At 35.3% G+C, this 19,278-nt stretch overlaps 1 protein-coding gene across 1 annotated transcript in view; it reads left to right on the top strand.

Moving 5' to 3' along the window:
- The window catches only part of STK17B (serine/threonine kinase 17b), a 39,204-nt gene that overhangs the window by 2,966 nt on the left and 16,960 nt on the right, over positions 1-19,278 (top strand). The window contains exons 3-4 of the mRNA XM_002812694.5: positions 6,653-6,818; positions 13,393-13,605. Coding sequence (XP_002812740.1) covers positions 6,697-6,818; positions 13,393-13,605 — 335 coding nt within the window. The 5' untranslated portion in view covers positions 6,653-6,696. The remainder of the gene's footprint in view (positions 1-6,652; positions 6,819-13,392; positions 13,606-19,278) is intronic.

The raw sequence follows: 19,278 nt of genomic DNA, 5'->3' as shown, positions 1-19,278 counted from the left end.
TTTTAAGAAAACTGGTCCATAGAAGCAGTGCAAAAGTTTTAAACTCATCTCCCTCGGATCCTCCTCCTCTGAGCAGATGCTCAATTAAACTTTTTCTAGTATCTTAATAATTGGAGGTATTAATAGATGTTTTATTTTTGAGATACATATTGTACATTTTAGATCATTTTTTTCTAAAGTAGGGATCCAAAATTGAGGTGAAATATATTTGCTTACATGGCAAGACTTTTTAAAAGTAGAATTTCTGTGATTGAAGACCATCCTTTTTTGTGTGTGAATAGAATGGTTGCAGTTTCTCTTGGGATCATTGATTAGTGAATTACAATTTGGTTAAGATAGAATCCGTTTTTAGGAAGTTGGAGGTTTTACTAATCGTTGTGTTAGCATATGAGTAACAAATTTGAAGAAGATACAAGCATTTTTATGTCTGACGTTTCTAATCAGATAATTTTATTTTTAAGCTTGCACTGTTTTACTGCTAAGTGAACATTTTAACATGTTTTAAAGCTCTTTGATAATTATAAGGGAGAATTTCCTTATCAAAATATTTTTGCTTTAATTTTAGAGACACAAGAAGTCAAGGAATTCAGTTAATAACACTTTCACTTAATCCTTAAATTGCCTTAAAATTGCATGCATAGTATATTGTAATTCACATTTTCTATAAGTAAGATTGGCAGTTAAGAATAGTATTCTGGCCGGGCGCAGTGGCTCAAGCCTGTAATCCCAGCACTTTGGGAGGCTGAGGCGGGCGGATCATAAGGTCAGGCGTTCGAGACCAATATGGTGAAACCCCGTGTCTGCTAAAAATACAAAAATTAGCCGGGCATTGTGGCGCGCGCCTGTAGTCCCAGCTACTCGGGAGGCTGAGGCAGAAGAGTTGCTTGACCCGGGAGGTGGAGGTTGCAGTGAGCCGAGATCGCGCCACTGCACTCCAGCCTGGGCGACAGAGTGATACTCTGTCTCAAAAAAAAAAAAAAGAAAGAAGAAAAAAAAAAAAAGAATAGTATTCCTAGGCTTACTACTTTTAAAGGATACTGATTGATTCTTCTTTTTATAAAGAAATCTTTTGCACTGTATGGGTATTTGTTTTGTCAGAAACATTAGCAATCATTTATCTACTACCTTTCCACTTAGGAAAACTTCAAATGTCAGTTGCTTTAGTTTTTCATAATATTGATGACAAAATTCAGTGATTTTATGTTTAAGTACTGTAGTTTGTAGTCTATGCTGGACTGTTATCAAAAGCTATTTCTTTGAATATTTCAATTAAGAAATGTTCTTATAAAGTTACAAGCACGTATTTTTATCTAAATATGTTGTAATGTTGCAATTTTCAAGGCATACTTTATTAAAAGTTTTTTATTATCCTTTTTCCAGAACATTTAACCTCAAACTTCAGTGCCATTTAAAACATGTATATTAGTCTCTTTTAATATTTATATGCATTATATTTTGGTTCATCCCTGATCCTTTGCAATTACTCCAAAAGAGGGTGTAGTGATACTGTAAGCATTGAAAAATTTTAACAGTGAGATGGTAATTTCCTCTTTAATCCTTAAAGGATCAGATTCCATTTTGCATTGTAATAGTTACTGAATAAATAGTACTTAAGCGGTGCTACTAAGTAAACAATATTTTACGACAGAAACCCAATTTTCCATCTTGTGAGTGACAAGCACCGTGCATTTGTTGCCGACCCTGGAATCCCCCACTCTATTTCCGTTTTTCAACCTTTTATCCTGGTTCACAATTACAGGTTTAATTCTTTTTCTGGAGGTGGGAAGACACAGCATTAGGCCTTAGGGTCTTGGCACAGAATCAGGCCTAGGAGTCATTGCCTGACACTTCAGCCCTTGGATAGTATATACTAGAATGATTGCATTAGAGTTAGTTTAGCTGCCTTCCTGTTGTGATTTTTAGAGGATTAAATTTATGAATTATATTTTCTGTTCAAAATATTTTAAAAAACAAAACCTGTTAGCAGAATACATATGAGGAATATAATCTCTTCCTTGAAATTGAAAATCATTATCATTTCCATCTTGATACCAATACTTCTAATCAATGACTAATTAAAAACGAATACTTCTGCCACACCAGGAGAAAGTTCTTCCTTTACTTTTGATGGACGCTAAATCTCTTTTTCGGTTTCCTAGGGAAAGCTTGCTAGCAGTAAATGCCTTAAATGCCTATGTAGAAAGGAGTTGCTTCCCTTACAATCTTCGGGCTTACTTTGCTTCCTATTGCCTTCCCAATTTACTTCATGAAGATCCAGACTTATCAGTGATAAATCTTGATAGGACACTTACCTGAATTTCCTGATTTTTGGAGGCTCTTAAAAGAGTGATGTTCTTAACTGCAGTAGGTATTTGTATTAGTAGCTTGTATTAAAAACAAGTAGCCACCTTGTCTGGAAACAGTGGTAAAAACAAAAGGTCTATTGGCATTATATTATAGTATATGACAAAATAATTTTATCTGTGTTTCCAGACTTTGTGGGTACCTGTTTAGAACTGACATTTTCTAAGTGCAATTTAAAATAGTTACTTTATTTGTCCAAATTCTGAATTAAGCAGAGACTAGCTGCATTCAGAGCTCCAGTACTGTAAATTCAAGATGGATCTCAAGTTCTCCTAACCCCTCGAAGACATGAGATGTACCTACAAATTCTTTTTTCTATATCTCATAATTCTTACAATTCACTTCATCAAACATTTTTAAAATTCCTACCGGGTGGCAGATACCATGCTCGTTGCTTAGGCAGAAAAGTAAAAGGATGCTGCCCTTTAAACACTGAACAGAATTGCAATCTAACATGTTACATTTTGAGGTAAAGAAGTATGCCAAGGGTCCTCTTATTTGAAGCATAAAGGAGAAGCCTTTAAATCAACCTGTGGTTTTTAGGCAAAGCTTCCTGGGGGAGAGGCCATTCTGTGTTGAGTTATGAAGGATGTGTAAGAACAGTTAGCCATTTAAGGAAAGTAGAAAGGCTTTTTCAGGCAAAGAAGTATAACAAAGATGTGGTGGCAAAATATGAAATATGAGTGCGGCAGGAAATGTAGCTGGTGTATACTTGGCCTCAGAGGCCTTTATGTGTCATGCTGTAACTACTTGAAAGCTTGTAGATACTGGGGAGCTAATAAAGGAATCAAAACAGACAATTTGATTTTCTAAATATTTTTATTATTGTATATTCTATTTTTTAAAAACTTTCTTATTTGATAATTTTGAAATAAATATCATGATAAATACTTTTTAAAATAGAGCTAGAGGTTTATAGAGAGAGTCTTGCTTTTGTTCACATCACACTTGCTTTCTGCATTCAAGTAAGTGAAGGCCCAGATCAAGCCTAACATTTCCTTTTTTTTCCTTCCTTCACTGATCTACTTCCAAATTCTTTTGGTAATTATTTTAATGAGATTTAATGAAAAAAATCTTTAAAAATAAGTGAGATACCATTATTTTTAGTAGTACCGTGTGATTAAAAGCTTAATTGTGTCTTACCTTCTATTACACTTTTTATAGGATCTAATCGTGCCTATAATCGTGTATACACATGCATATAAATTTACTTACCAGATCCTTTAAGATTTTTTTTAACTGCTATAACCTGATAAAATGTTATGAAATGAATTTCAAATGGAGTGAGACATATAGGTAATTTAGAATCGGTAATATGAAGTGTGGTAGAAGACAAGAAAAGGCCTGGGAATTGTTGCAGTTAAAGAGAATTTGGTGGGAAATTTAGGAAGATACAAGAAGGAGCGACAGAGAGCTGACTGATAACCTGCATGTACCTTATATGAAGGGCAACTAGATGTTTGTGGAGGGCTTGGTGGACAAAGGTGACATTCATGCTCCACTATATGCAAAATTGGCCAAAGGAGAGGAAATGGAAAAATATCTTGGCTCTGACAATTGGTTCAGATGCAGTAAATAAAAGGAAGATGAACTTAAGAAATGCTTAATGGATGCCTAAAGCAGCTTGTGATGTAGGTATATTTCCAATAAATAGGTGAACTTATGAGGAAATTGGTACCCATATTGATCTTTCAGAACAATAGAAAAAAATCAGTGAAACTGAGCACTATCAGAACTAAGAAGATACACAAATAGTTAAAACAGAAAACAAAAATACTTTTAAGAATTAAGTTTAGACTAAGTTGGGATGAGAATTTTGTACGTGGAAAGGGTACAGCTATTCAACAATGGCAGGGAACTGCAGGGAGAGTATTTTTGGGTAGAATGTTAATTTTGTTTTGTGGAACAATAACGATATGCCCTTGTGACTTGCACTGTACCTGTGTCAGTGGACATGAGTTCAGCATATTTTAATTTTTAATCCTTGCAGCACTGGAAGATTGATTCTTTTATCATCCATACTTTAGAGGCAGCAAAATCGAAGCTTTCTTCACCAGTAAATGGGAATGCGAAGTAAATCGCAACAGAATTCCATTTCACCTTCATCACACTAGAATAGCCAAAATTAAGAGTCTGAATTGGGCAAGTATTGTCAAAGTAGTGATAAACTGTCCCATCCGGTGCTAGTGGGAGTGTAAACTGGGGTGGAAAGAAGGGGCTGTGTCTAGTATGTTTTATTTATTTTTAATTTAAGTGAAATATGACCAAGTAATAAGATTGGAAAGTAAATGTTTGTATATGGTGTTCCTTGTCTTACATTTGAAATATTACATGTTTTGTTTTCTTTTTAAATAAGTGTGTTGCCACAGATCAGGTGACTTAACAGAAGTATATTTTCTCAACAATTCTGGAGGCTAGAAATCTGCGATCAGGATGTCTGCGGGGTTGGTTTCTTCTGAGGCCTGCCCTCTTGGCTTGTAGATGGCTGCCTTCTCCTAATGTGTTCACATAGTCTTTCCTCTGTGTGTGTCTGTGTCCTAACTGGCCCACTTTAATGACCTCATTTTAACTTAATCACCTTTTTAAAGGCCCTGTCTCCAAAGACAGTCACATTATGAGATACAGGGGTTAGGGTTTTTCAACTTAGGAGTTTGGGGGAGGACACAATTCTGCCCATAACAATAGCAAAGTTAAATAATTTAATTAAGGTCTCATAGCTGGTATGATGGATGAATGGAATTCAGACCCAGGTGTCTTTCAGTCTAAAGGTTATTCTCAGAATGCTACACTACGACCCTTTGACTCCTAGAGATGTACCCCAAAACTAGTTAGAGCTTTGTTTCCCCAAAGACTAAGAGATGTAGAGAAAACAATTTTACTATCTAGTTATGTGAAAGCTATAATTTTAATTTAATTTAATTTTTTGAGATAAGGTTTCCATCTATCGCCCAGGCTGAACTGCAGTGATGCATTCATAATTTGAGAATAACACCAAGAAGAGAAAATGTAGAAACTGAAAACACTGAACTCTAATGACACTGCTTTTTGGCTAAGTAGACTATAGTTGGCATTTGAATTTAGGAAGATAAAGAACGGTACATCTAAGTAGAAAATAGGAAAAAAAAGGTGTCAGAGAAGGAACAAATGCTTAGCGGGTTACTACAGGAGGGTGCTAAAAGAATAATAGTTGATATTTTATTAAGTAGGCATAGCAATAAGTCATAAGTGTCTTGAAATATAGTATCTGTTATTGTTTTATGAATGCAATTAACATAATAGTTTTGATAACACTGAATGCATATAAACATCACAAATTTCCAGATATATATATGAGCTTCAGATACAGAACTTCAGAATAAAGCTTTATGTATAGGTTAGTTACTCTTCCAACAAAATTATTGAGCACTTCATACATAGCAGGCTCTGTGCTAGGTGCTGTCAAAGGAGGGACTCTTAAGACCTTTGAGAGTTTCTGAGTTTAGTACTGAAACATAGCCAATCCATGGAAAAAGTTCTATTTCTTGTAGTCCTTCACGTCAGTAATATAACTCACAATATGTGCATTTACCACCAAATTTCTTTAGCCATGTGAAAATAAGTTTAAAATGAATAATTATTATCTTGTATTAAATTACCTATTACGTGAAACCTGTAACTTTATTTATTTATTTATTTATTTATTGAGATAAGGTCTCACTTTATTGCCCAAACTGAACTGCAGTAGCACATTCATAGTTCACTGCAACCTCAAACTTCTGGGCTCAAGTGATGCTCCTGCCTCAGCCTGCCAAGCAGCTGGGACTACAGGTGAGAGCCACTACACCCAGTTAATTTTTAAATTTTTTCATAGAGATGGGATCTCGCTATGTTGCCGGGACTGGTCTTGAACTTCTGGTCTCAAGTGATCCTCCTGCCTCAGCCTCCTAAAGTGCTGGGATTACAGGCGTGTGCCACCATGTCCAGCTGAAACCTTTATAACTTTAAAGAATGGAGTTTTATGATGAAACTAAGTGATTGTTTGCATTATAATTTTATCGTAACTTTTTTTTTTTTAATTGAGAGGATTTTTACAGTTTTATTCTGAAATGAGGTCGGTAACTTCATTCAAGTGCCATAGTGTTACTGGTTTATATGTGTGCTTTTTGTTTTTTCCTCCTTGTGGGTAGAATGTGCTCTTTAAATCTTTTTTTTTTTAGTTGTATTTTATAACTGTATTTGGAGCTGTGTAATGTAATGCACATCCTGCCTGAGATAACATCTTTTCTCTGTCTTCTCTTTTTTTGCATAGGTAAAAATAAGTGACTAAAGAAGCAGACCTGAGAATCACCTAACATGTCGAGGAGGAGATTTGATTGCCGAAGTATTTCAGGCCTAGTAACTACAACTCCTCAAATTCCAATGAAAATGGAAAACTTTAATAATTTCTATATACTTACATCTAAAGAGCTAGGGAGGTAAGAAAACCATATGATGTGTATGCCATCTAAATTCAAATTCTGGATTTGTGTTTTTATAATTCTATAAAACTCACTTGGGATCATTATTTAACAATTATTAGGAAGGAAAGTTGTCATCTCTGTTGCTATTACCTGGGGTCTAGTCTTAACTGACTTGAAAATCAAATCTGTGGAGGGTTTAGTGAACTTACATCATACATCCTACCTAGACTCAGAGCCTCTGATAGGAGGTCTCTGTCCTTATGTGAGGCTGTGCATGGGAAGAGGCAGCTCAGCATAGTGGACTGCCGAGTTCAAGTTTGGACTCCACCAGTTACTAGGTGTGTGACTTCAACTAAATAACTGTACCTCTTTTTTAAATTTTTATTTGTGGCGGTGTCTCACTCTGTTGCTCAAGCTGGAGTGCAGTGACATGATCTTGGCTCACTGCAACCTCCTGTCTCCTGGGCTCGAAGGATCTCCCACCTCAGCCTCCTAAGTAGCTGGGACTACAGGCATACACCACCGCACTGGGCTGGTTTTTTGTAGAGACAGGGTTTCGCCATGTTGCCCATGGTCTCCAACTCCTGGGTTCAAGCAATCCTCTGGCTGTGGCCTCCCAAAGTGCTGAGATAACTGGTGTGAGCCTCTGTGCCCTGCCTACTGTACCTCTTAGTGCTGTCGTTTCCTCATCTGAAAAGTAGGGGTGAAGATAATTGTGTCTATCTTATATGGTTGTTATGAGGATTAAGTTAGTTAATATTTGTAAAGTGCCTAGTACAGTGCTCTGTAAGTTTTTGTTAAATTAAATATTTTTTTAAATTCCTAGGGTATTGTGCTTGGCTTAAAAAAAAAAAAAAAAGAAGAAGAAGAAATAGGGAGATTCTCCCCATCTCCTAAGTTGAACAAAAAGAATGAATTCGTATTTCATAGTCTGATTCTATGTTACAACAAATGAGTGTTTTATAAGTAAAAAGGCTTTACAAATTGTTTTCCCTTAACCAGTGTATAAACCCTGTACGGCCAAGGAGTGACATGATATTATGAAACCATTCTGTACTACCATTTTAATATATGAAAAGTTATAAAAGATATACCAAGTTATTTAAGTTATATATTCAGCATCTTTTGAGCTTTAAATTAAAGGTGCTTACTGAAGGGTTGGAAGATGGTAGTCATTATGTATTTTCAGTTTGATTTTAGTTCTGGAGGTAAATGTTTTGTTGTATGTTAAATGGTTTACTAAGTCCGTATTTGTGTTGATAAGTGTGCAACAAAACAGTGTGATTGATTTTTATCTTTGAAAATCTTGATGTGAGGAGAAAAGTTGACTGAATCATGAAAAATAATTTCATTCTTGGTGGCCTTTTACCTTAAGGGCAGAGGCAAGTCCTGGCTTTTTCACGTTGCAGATGTTGGATGCAGCCTTTCTTTTGCAGAATAAGAATTATAATATCTGGCCAGGCGTGGTGACTCACGCCTGTAATCCCAGCACTTTGGGAGGCCGAGGAGGGTGGGTCACGAGGTCAGGAGTTCGAGACCAGCCTTGCCAACATAGTGAAACCCTGTCTCTACTAAAAATACAAAATTAGCCAGGCATGGTGGCGTGTGCCTGTAGTCCCAGCTACTCAGGAGGCTGAGGCAGGAGAATCACTTGAACCTGGCAGGTGGAGGTTGCAATGAGCCGATATCACACCACTGCATTCCAGCTTGGGCAACACAGTGAGACTTTGTCTCATAAAAAAAAAAAAAAAAAAAAAGAATTATAATATCTACCTCACTGACCAAGAATTAAATACAAAAGCACATTTCACAATTCCTGGCATACTAATTTAATGTGCAAAATATTTGGGTGTTTTAATGGTGTATCAAAAGATAGAGTTTTTAGAACCTTTTAAAATGTTTTTAAGAAATTGTTCTAAATCTTAATTACTTCACTTTGCATTATAATAGGAAGAAAGGTTTTTTTTTTCTTTTTCTTTTTTTTAAGTTTCCTGTATCTCACATTGAACCATAGAATCTCTGCATTGGAAAGACTTCAGTGGTCCGTGGTCTTACTAATACAATGTTTGTATGCAGTGCAGCAATCTTTCCTATAATTTCCCCAACAAACTGTTATGCAGCCTCAGTTATGGGGAAATGAATATTATACAAAGTCTTGAACAGTACACACAACAAAAGGCACTTTCTTTTCTATTTTTCTGAGTTACTATTTGATGAGTAAATTTACTTAAATTTTTTAAATTAACTTTTCAAAATCGGGGACATTATAGGAGCTAAAAAATCTATAAAGTATTTTTGCTTTGAGGGCTTTGGATAATTTAAACTTTGAGGACAATATTAATAATTCTAAATTGCTTTACAAATGAGGTGCCATCATAAATAAAGTTGAATTAGGCATACTTTTTAGAATTTTAGATCAAAAACTCATGAAAGAATTTGATTAAAACAAATTTAGATTGATTGCTAAATTCCCATTTTAAAATACCTTTATGAAAGAGACCAAGTAACATCTTTCTTTTGAATTGATATGGGCTAATGAGTCACATGGTAAATATTGATGTTTAATTATTAGATCTTGACAAATTAGAAATCATGGCTTTTCATCTGCCAAGAATGTACTGAAAGTTCTTTCAATATTGTTACCAATTTTAATATCCTATGCTTTTGTGAAATGGAAATTAGAATCATAATCATTTTTTCTGAGGTTTGCACATTTTGAAAGTTATCTTTCTGAATCAACTTTTTTATTTCAGAGTGTTAGTGTTTAATAATTCATTTTCCTTTAGCAAATTAAAGGAAATTATGTAAAAGTTAACAGTTCATTTTTTACTATTCTCAAAAAACTTGAATTGTTCCTGTTTTTTTAACATGTTGGGTAAGTTTTTTCTACCCCTCCCCCAACTGAGGCAAAGGTTTCATAGGACTTCTTGTGGTTAGAAGGGTGAGGCAGATTCAGAAATAAACGTCAGCTTCCTTTGTGGCTTACCCTCCCGCCTCCTTTCACATTTTATTGTGTATTCTAGAATGCAGAAGGGGAATGCAGAAGGCTAACTACTAGACCTTTTCACTGCTGGGAAATCTAGTTAGCCTTGCCTTTTTAGGGTATGACTTAAGGATTATTTTTAAATGCTTTAACTTTTCTTAAATGTTTCAATTACATTTGGAATAGAAACATATTTTAAAGATCATTTTTTATACTTTTAAACTATAATTAGCATTTTAGAATGGAAAACAAATATTTGGTTTTTTTCCTAAGTCATCTGATAATTATGGTAAAAATGTTTACCTTCATAGTATATAAATGAATACACACACACACACATGCACACATATATATATAATTTTATTGGAATCTCAATCTTTTAAGAAATACAAACACTTTAAGTACAGGATACAGAATAGCACAGTATATGGTATTATAGTGGGTACATATTTCTGGCATTCATTCAACAGATATTTCAGTTCCTATTATGTGTTAATGAACTGTAGATTTTATAATTACTATAATAATTAGGTCAGACGTGGTCCCTGCCCTCATGGAGCTTTTACTTAGTGGTGAACGTTGGCAAATAAATAAATCATAATCCACATCATTTGGTCACCTTTGCCCTGGATTAATGAGTACTATACTTGTTTAAGAAAGCCTCTTGGGCCGGGTGCAGTGGCTCATGCCTGTAAAATTTCAACACTTTGGGAGGCTGAGGCAGGAGAATCGCTTGAGCCCAGGAGTTTGAAACCAGCCTGGGCAACATAGGGAGACACTTGTCTGTACAAATTATGTAAAAAATTAGCCAGGAGTGGTGGCGCGTGCCTGTGGTCCCAGCTACACAGGAGGCTGAAGTAAGAGGATCTTCTGAGCCTGGGAGGTTGAGGCTGCGGTGAGCTGAGATCCTGCCACTGCACTCCAGCCTGGGTGACAGAGTCGAGACCGTCTCAAAAAAAAAAAAACAACAACAAAAAACCTCTTGGTAATACCTGGAACAATTAGATAAGAAGTGTTATTTATAGATAAAATAAATAATAAAATTATTGCAGAACTGAATTGTCACAAGCACTACTATAAACTTTTTTCAGATGCACAGTTTTCTTGGCTAACTAGTTTCTGTTTCCTAAATTTTACAAGTGAATTTCTTTATAAAACCCAAAATTTCCTTCCTGTTTCAGTCAAGTTTTTGCTTCGAAATCTAAGTAAGAATTGATAGAAGCAAGTGAGTTACACTTCCTTAACAAAACTTTTTTTTTTTTTTTTTTTTGAGACAGAGTCTTGCTCTGTCCCCCAGGCTGGAATGCAGTGACGTGATCTCGGCTCACTGCAACCTCCGTCTGCCGGATTCAAGTGATTCTCCTGTCTCAGCTTCCTGAGTAGCTGGGATTACAGGCACGTGCCACCAAGCCCGGCTAATTTTTTTGTATTTTTAGTAGAGATGGGGTTTCACGGTGTTAGTCAGGATGGTCTTGATCTCCTAACCTCTGGATCTGCCCGCCTTGGCCTCCCAAAATGCTGGGATTACAGGCATGAGCCACCGCACCCGGCCCAACAAAACTATTTTAAAGGGAGGAATTGTTTTATAGTGATTAGAACAGAAAGTTAGGAATTCACATTTCACAGTTTTATTCTTGGGGCTCCGATTCCATTTATGCCTTTCATGAGGTGTTTAATCTTATTCTGACTCAGTTTATCCAGTATAAAATTTATGAAACACCAATGGATTGAATATAAAGGGACTAATTTTTGTGTGTGTGTGCTCATCGAAACCCATCAATTTGTATTCCTTCTGCATACAATGAGAAAATATTTATAGTTAAACATTCTCAAATCTTAAAACTGCTTTCAAAGAATCAGGTTTTTATATGCAAATTTATTTAGTTGATGTATTAATATATTTTGATAAATGTAGAAGAGTCAAATTATAGTTTGATTTCCAGTACTTTTCATTGGCACCAATTTTGAGGAAATTTGGGTAATAAAAAGTAGGAATCTTTGTCATCTTGGCCTTTGCGAATAGCTAGTAAAATACAGTCAAGCAATTTAGTCCCCCAGTTTCTACCCAGTACCCCCTAAACATCAAGTTTTGTTTTCCATGCTAAGAGTCTGATAGACTGTGTTAGAAATATTGAAGGGAATTGGGGCAAGAGGAGTTATGGAACAAACATTGCTTCCTGAAGATCTTTTATTTATACCTGATTTGTTAGTATCAGAAACCAGAGAGTAATTCAAAAGTTAAGGTAGAGGTTCTTAATTTTGGATCCCCTATACCCAGCCTTACAAGGTTTATGGATGGGCTTTAAGATCTGAAAACCCTCTGGAATTATATGCAAAACTTCTGGTTTAAGGGCTTGTGTATATTTTTCTGGGTAGGCAGTCAATAGAATAGCTTTTATTAATTTCCCAAAATAATCTTTGACTCAGAATAGCTTTAGGCCTTTGTGAAAATGAATTTTGGGCAGCTGTAGACTTACAGTACAAACGTATGCCAGTAGAAATGAATTTTCGGTGTCTTTAAATTTTGACAGAGGTACTAAGCACTGCCATTGGAGAGAGCTAAAAGCATACTTATGACCTTAATGGATGTGTCTGTACATAGCTGTTAATAACTATCATTTTCTTAGTTTATCATGAAGTATCTTTGAATATTTTCTGTAGGACACATATACCTTAGTTATCTGTTACAGACTTCAAAGGCTACTGAGCATTACTAAGAGACATATTGCTAAAACAATTGACAATTGTGATAGAAAATTTCAAAGGTGGTAAAAATTGATTGTGTTGAAAGGAAAAATTGCTAATAAAATTAAGTAAATCAAATACCCATTTTTGCATTCACTTTAATTTCTTATATTTGAAGGTAAGCTATTCTAATTAGAGAATTAACATGATACCCTATGAAGGGTACAGTTTTTGGAAATAGACCTGAGTTTAAATCTTTACCTTGACTAAATTACGTATCTTCTTTGAGATGTGAAGAACAGGAGAACATTTATTATTTAGGATTGTTGTGATACTTAAACACAATAATTTATATCAAGAGCATGGCATGGAGTTGGTATGCAAATGAGATTATTTCCCTGCAATGATAATGTATCTTTTTTTTTTTTTTGAAACAGTCTGACTCTGTCACCCAGGCTGGAGTACATGCAACTTCTGCCTCCCAAGTTCAATAGATTCTCCTGCCTCAGCCTCCTGCGTAGCTGGGATTACAGGCATGTGTCACAACGCCTGGCTAATTTTTGTATTTTTAGTAGAGACAGGATTTCGCCATGTTGGCCAGGCTGGTCTTGAACTCCTGACCTCAAGTGATCCGCCTGCCTCCACCTCCCAAGATAATGTATCATTTTAATAGTGAAGAATAAATATAATTCTGTCTTATCCTGTTGTTATAGTTTGCCATTTACATTTGTACATGATAGCACTGTAAATTTTATAAAAATACATATGATATTTGAATCAATTTAGAGAACAAAGATAAATTCCTGATGGCACAGATATTTCAAAGAATTGACTTTAAGTTGGAGGTATAACAGAATCTGTAATATACTAACGTTGTTCTCTGCAGAAAAATTAAAATTGATTGTTCTCATCTTCCCCCAGAGGAAAATTTGCTGTGGTTAGACAATGTATATCAAAATCTACTGGCCAAGAATATGCTGCAAAATTTCTAAAAAAGAGAAGAAGAGGACAGGATTGTCGAGCAGAGATTTTACATGAGATTGCTGTGCTTGAATTGGCAAAGTCTTGTCCCCGTGTTATTAATCTTCATGAGGTCTATGAAAATACAAGTGAAATCATTTTGATATTGGAATAGTAAGTATATACTAAATGGTACCTATTTTAATTGGTATGATAAGATGATTAAAATGTCAAGAATAAGAATGATAAAAGTGTGACAAGAACTTTTAAAGAGTCCTGTTAATAAAATGCAAAAGGGACCTAATTTATATTCAGATATTTTCGTAAGACTAAATGTACAGCCTCGGGCACATACACAAAAACTAACAGCACAGAATAAACAAATGACAAACACAACATTTGAGGAATGTGGAGAAATGAATATACATTATTTTGTTAATGGCTAATTGATTGAATTTTTCTGGAACACAATCTGATGGGCAGATAGAATTGAAGTAATTTGTATATTTTCTTCATCTATTTGAAAAATACCTTCAAGAAAATAAGGAGAATAGAAAGGTAAACTGCATAAAACTATGCTTAAAACATTGTTTGTTAAAGAAATACATTTAGTATGTGTAATGTGTAAAGCACTATGTTAGTTGTAGCAATAAGAAATAAATATATCTCTTGCCACAAGTCTGTGAAAAAGTGAAAACACCCCCAGTATGCTACAGTTCACCAGGTGGTAGGGGTAGAGGATTGTTAAGGTAACTGGTTTGTTACCTAGTATATTGACATGTGACTCTTACAGAGTGCCTTTGTTACATGATTGTCTGACACGTTTATTCTAAGTATGTAAAATGTGTTTGAACATCTGCAACAATTGGAAGAGATCAGCTAGATTTATGTTTAGTATGCCTTAGGTGCCAATAGTTTTTAATGAAGTAAATATATTTTATGATAAACTACAAAGAGATAAGTGTTTATTTTAGTAAAAAATGTATTGCTAACTATAGTAATTCTTTTTAGTAACTAACTTGCATCATTGCCTTTTTTAATTTAAAGGTATATTAACCTCATTTTTGTATTTAGTTATTTTAAAATTAAGGTTTTTGTTCCACAAAATAGATTGGCTGGAATCAACTTGTGAATGAAAATGAAGATTTTGCAAAATGTTAAACTGACAAGTAGTTCATTTAAGAATGAATACTATGTACATTTCCCAGAACCATATTAAGGCGTGTTATATAGCACTTTCAGAATAAATTAGAATTGCAGGAAAGGCCAAGATACTACCAATATGATTTCATTTTTTGTATATTTTGTAATTATTTTTGTCAAAGATTCTTCAGCTTACCTTTAAAAAGTTACCTACTTGCATAACATCTGCATGTTTGAAGTGTGTAAAAAGTAGCTAACATTTGTCAAAACAGTAGAGGAATACTAGGTTTGGAGGATGAATATACATAAGAACATTGACTATTTTCATAAAATCCTCTTTTGGGGGTTCATCCAAACAGCAACGACAAAATACATCGGAAAGATTTGAGACATTTTATGGATGAACCTTGTTCATACTCCGGAAAATTGACTCAGGTACCTTACCCAGTAAACTGGCAGAACTTACTGATCTCTATACCTCTGGCTGAAACGTAGCAAGCACTCAGAAAATGTTTAAGTAGATTAATGTATTAAATGTCTTACCAGAGTGACTAAGACCCACTAAAATTTATTGCTAGGACTTCGGCTTAATTACTATGCCTTCCGCTTTTGGGGTGGCATTGTCACATTTAGTAGTCTCAGTTGAAGGTAAAAATTTAATCAGATTTAGTTGTTTTAGTAGTGTGGCATAATTTTAATATGGTGAAATTAAAATGGTGGAATCTTTAATAACTATCACCCAATCAATTCTGTCCTCAAATCATCCTACACACTTTTTCTTCCCCAACTCTTATTTTACAAAATTTCAAATCTGTAGAAGAGTTGAAAAAATAGTACAGTTAACATCCTTATGCTCTTCACTTTTATTCACCAGTTAACATCCTTATGCTCTTCACTTTTATTCACCAGTTGTTGGCATTTTGCCACATTTACTGAACCATTTGAAAGTTGTAGGTATTATGATATTCCTTTTTATGCTGAAGTATTTGGTGTGGGTGATGATGTGTATTTATTGTATCACATCAGGTGGCAATAAAGTCAGGTGGTTTTATTACTGGTTTTGCTAAATTTGAACATGCTTAAGGTGTAGTCTTCTAGCTCTCCTCATTGTAAAGGAACATTTTCCCTTTTTAATTAATCTGTGTAGTGATATTTACAGACCATGTGAATGAATATTATCTTTTTTTTTTTTTTTTTTTTTTTTTTTTTTTTTTTTTTGATGGAGTCTTGCTCTGTCACCAGGCTGGAGTGCAGTGGCGCGATCTCAACTCACTGCAACCTCCGCATCCCGGGTTCAAGCGATTGCCCTGCCTCAGCCTCCCAAGTATCTGGGATTACAGACACGTGCCACCACGCCCAGCTAATTTTTTGTATGTTACTAGAGACGGGGTTTCGCCATGTTGGCCAATATGTCTCGATCTCCTGACCTCATGATCTGCCCGCCTCGGCCTCCTAAAGTGCTGGGATTACAGGCGTGAGCCACCACTCCTGGCCAATATTATCTTCTTAACTTTTCATCTAGTGATTTCCCTTTCCTACTTTTTAATATTTCTATGGATTTCATGTTTTTTTAAATTAATCTAACACATGGCATTAATGGAAAATAACCCATTATGTTTTAATTAATGAGTTCTAATCAGTTTCTGCCACTGTCTTTTTTTCATGCTCAAATTGTCCGAAGCTTATCAGTGGTTCCCTTTCAAGCTACTTCGTATGTCCTCCTTTTGATATAATCTCATTGGTGTTTGAGGACTCCCTTGCTTTATGCACACCAAGATTTCCAGGGTCATCTTGTTATCTTGCCTGCCCCAGACCTGTAATCAGCCATCTCTCTGAGAAGTTCTGGTTTTTTTAAGTGGGAATAGCATTTAGAAACCAAATATGGGTGTTGGACATGCTCGCTTTTAACGGAGTATCGTTATTTTTAGGCCTTTTCTAAGGATAGTGTTAGGAAATCATATTTTTTCAAAATCATGAATTTAGTCTCATAGCTCCAATTGAAGTCCACCACTACAAGGTTCTTCATCGCTTCTCACGTTCTATATATGCATCTCCCTTCTCTCACAGTGAAAACCTAGGTTCTCAGAAATACTTGCTCATTCACTTTATCCAACAATACGTACAAAATAGTTCCAGCATAACAATACTAATACTACTACCAACAGCAAACTACTTAGTACAATTTTTTTTTTTGGACATTGTTTTTGCACTTAGACTATAGCCCATTAAGGGTATCTAGTTAGAGTTATGTATATAGTTAGATACATTTGTTTCTGTTTATATTCAGTGTTAGGATGTGATTTTTTAAATTCTTATTCTGAAATTCTAAAAAAGGTTTGCATGATTCAAAACATAAAAAAATGTGGCCAGGCATAGTAGCTCATGCCTGTAATCCTAGCAATTTGGGAGGCCAAGGCCAGAGGATCACTTGAATCCAGGAGTTCGAGACCAGCCTGGGCAACAAACTGAGACCCTCATCTCCATATATTAAAAAAAAAAAAAAAGTAAATAATTGTTTTTTTAAACCACAAAAAAATGTATAAACATGTATCCCCTATGCTGCAAAATCTTGCTCTCATTCCTATTCTTTCTTCTCTCCTCCAACCGAACCTTTGTAGGTAACCACATTTATTCCTTCTGTCTCATTCTTTATGTGTTTCTTCTTGCAAACATTAGCAAACTTGTATATATTTACTACTCTTACAGAAAAGGTAGTATATTATATATACTCCTTTGCACCTTGTATTTTTGTTTGTTTACTTAAGAATATATTCCAGAAATCATTCTACATTTGTTCATAGGCATCTTTTTGACTATTATTAGGGCTGGTTTCTTAAATGGCTGCGTAGTACTCTGTTGTGTGGTTGGATCTTGCTTTAGTCAGTCGACCTTCTGTGAATGGGAATTATTATGGAGATGTAGCTTTAGAGTAAATTCCTAGAAGAGTGATTGCTGGTCAAAGAGTAAATGCATATGTAGTTGTATTAGATGATGTCAAATTTCCTTCTATATGAGCAGCACACAGTCACTTTTAAAAGGCACTTTTTTGGCCGGGCGTGGTGGCTCACGCCTGTAATCCCAGCACTTTGGGAGGCCAAGGCAGGGGGATCACGAGGTCGAGAGATAGAGACCATTCTGGCTAACAGGGTGAAACCCCATCTCTACAAAAAAATACAAAAAATTAGCCGGGCATGTTGGCGCACGCCTCTAGTTCCAGCTACTCAGGAGGCTGAGGCAGGAGAATTGCTTGAACCTGGGAGGCAGAGGTTGCAGTGGGCTGAGATTGCACCACTGCACTCCAGCCTGGGCAACAGAGTGAGACTTCGTCTCAAAAAAAAAAAAAAAAAGGCACTTTTTTGATTTGTTACATTTGCTAATTATATGAATCATTCTAGAACTTTCTTCTGGAAAAACTATAGCTTTTTTTGCTTTTGTGTTTTGTTTTGCCTCTACCTAACCTGTTTTTTGAATTAGTTTACTTGTGTGAATTAGTTTACTTGTGTGAATTCTTGCAACCTGCTTGTCACTTTTAACAATTATTAAAATCTTTCCTTTTTTATTTTAATACATAGTTCATAGGAAAGTATTTCATTGCCAGTTATGAAGTCTACATGATTGTTTTAGCCTTTCACTTCTTCAGAAAGTAATATAAATCTTACTTTTCTGGAAGGTAATATTAGATCTGTTTATACATATGGAGGAAAATTCGAGGATAATTGAGTCATTCCATCACCACTATCCATGAGACAAAGACTTTTCCATACCAAGTGTCTTTAAAGCATATTTGTAGAATTAAATAAAATATAGCTATACATATTAAAAAGCTTTTTTAAAAACTTCTGGAAGGAAGGTATTATCTAATTGGACATATTAAGTTTTTAATGCTGCATTTTGAGCAAATTAAAGTTGGTCATAAAAAATACTTATGGCCGGGCACGGTGGTTCACACCATAATCCCAGCACTTTGGGAGGCCAAGGTGGGTGGATCTCGAGGTCAAGAGATCGAGAACCATCCTGGCTAACACGGTGAAACCCCAGCTCTACTAAAAATACAGAAAATCAGCCAGGCGCCTGTAGTCCCAGCTACTCAGGAGGCTGAGGCAGGAGAGTGGTGTGAACCTGGGAGGCAGAGCTTGTAGTGAGCCGAGATCGCACCACTGCACCCCAGTCTGGGCGACAGAGCAAGACTAGTCTCAAAAAAAAAAAAAAAAAAAAAAAAAAAAAAAAACTTACCTTTTGGAGAACACAGAACAAAAACTTTGTCCTAGAAATAGTGAAGATCAAAAGGGGAACTTACATTCATCAGAGACAACTCTGAGATTATGTGAGAATGCTATTTTCTTTTTGTCAAGAAATTTTGCCTACTAAACATCTCTAGGTAAATACTAAGTACCCAACAGAAAAGGATGGAGACTGTAACAAAACATGCAAAACAGAAAGCCTTACCTTCTGGAATGATCTGAATCACCAAAGAAATAACATTTTAATATGATCTTGACAATTTCAACCATAACGTATGTTGAACATTTACACTCTGGCAGGCACTGTGATAGGCACAGTGTCTGTATTCTCATTTGATTTTTAAAACAGTCCTCCAAAAAGGAAGATTGGTATTCATGTCATATGTCTAGTTAATACTCTAATGTCTTTCCATTCTAAAATCCCATGGACTTTGTTTCTTCCATTAGCATAGGAATATAATTT

The sequence above is a fragment of the Pongo abelii genome, chromosome 11 (genome assembly GCF_028885655.2).
Source record: "Pongo abelii isolate AG06213 chromosome 11, NHGRI_mPonAbe1-v2.0_pri, whole genome shotgun sequence".
Lineage (NCBI taxonomy): Eukaryota > Metazoa > Chordata > Mammalia > Primates > Hominidae > Pongo > Pongo abelii.
Note: the sequence above shows the minus strand (reverse complement) of the source record. Positions and strands in the feature narration are given on the sequence as shown.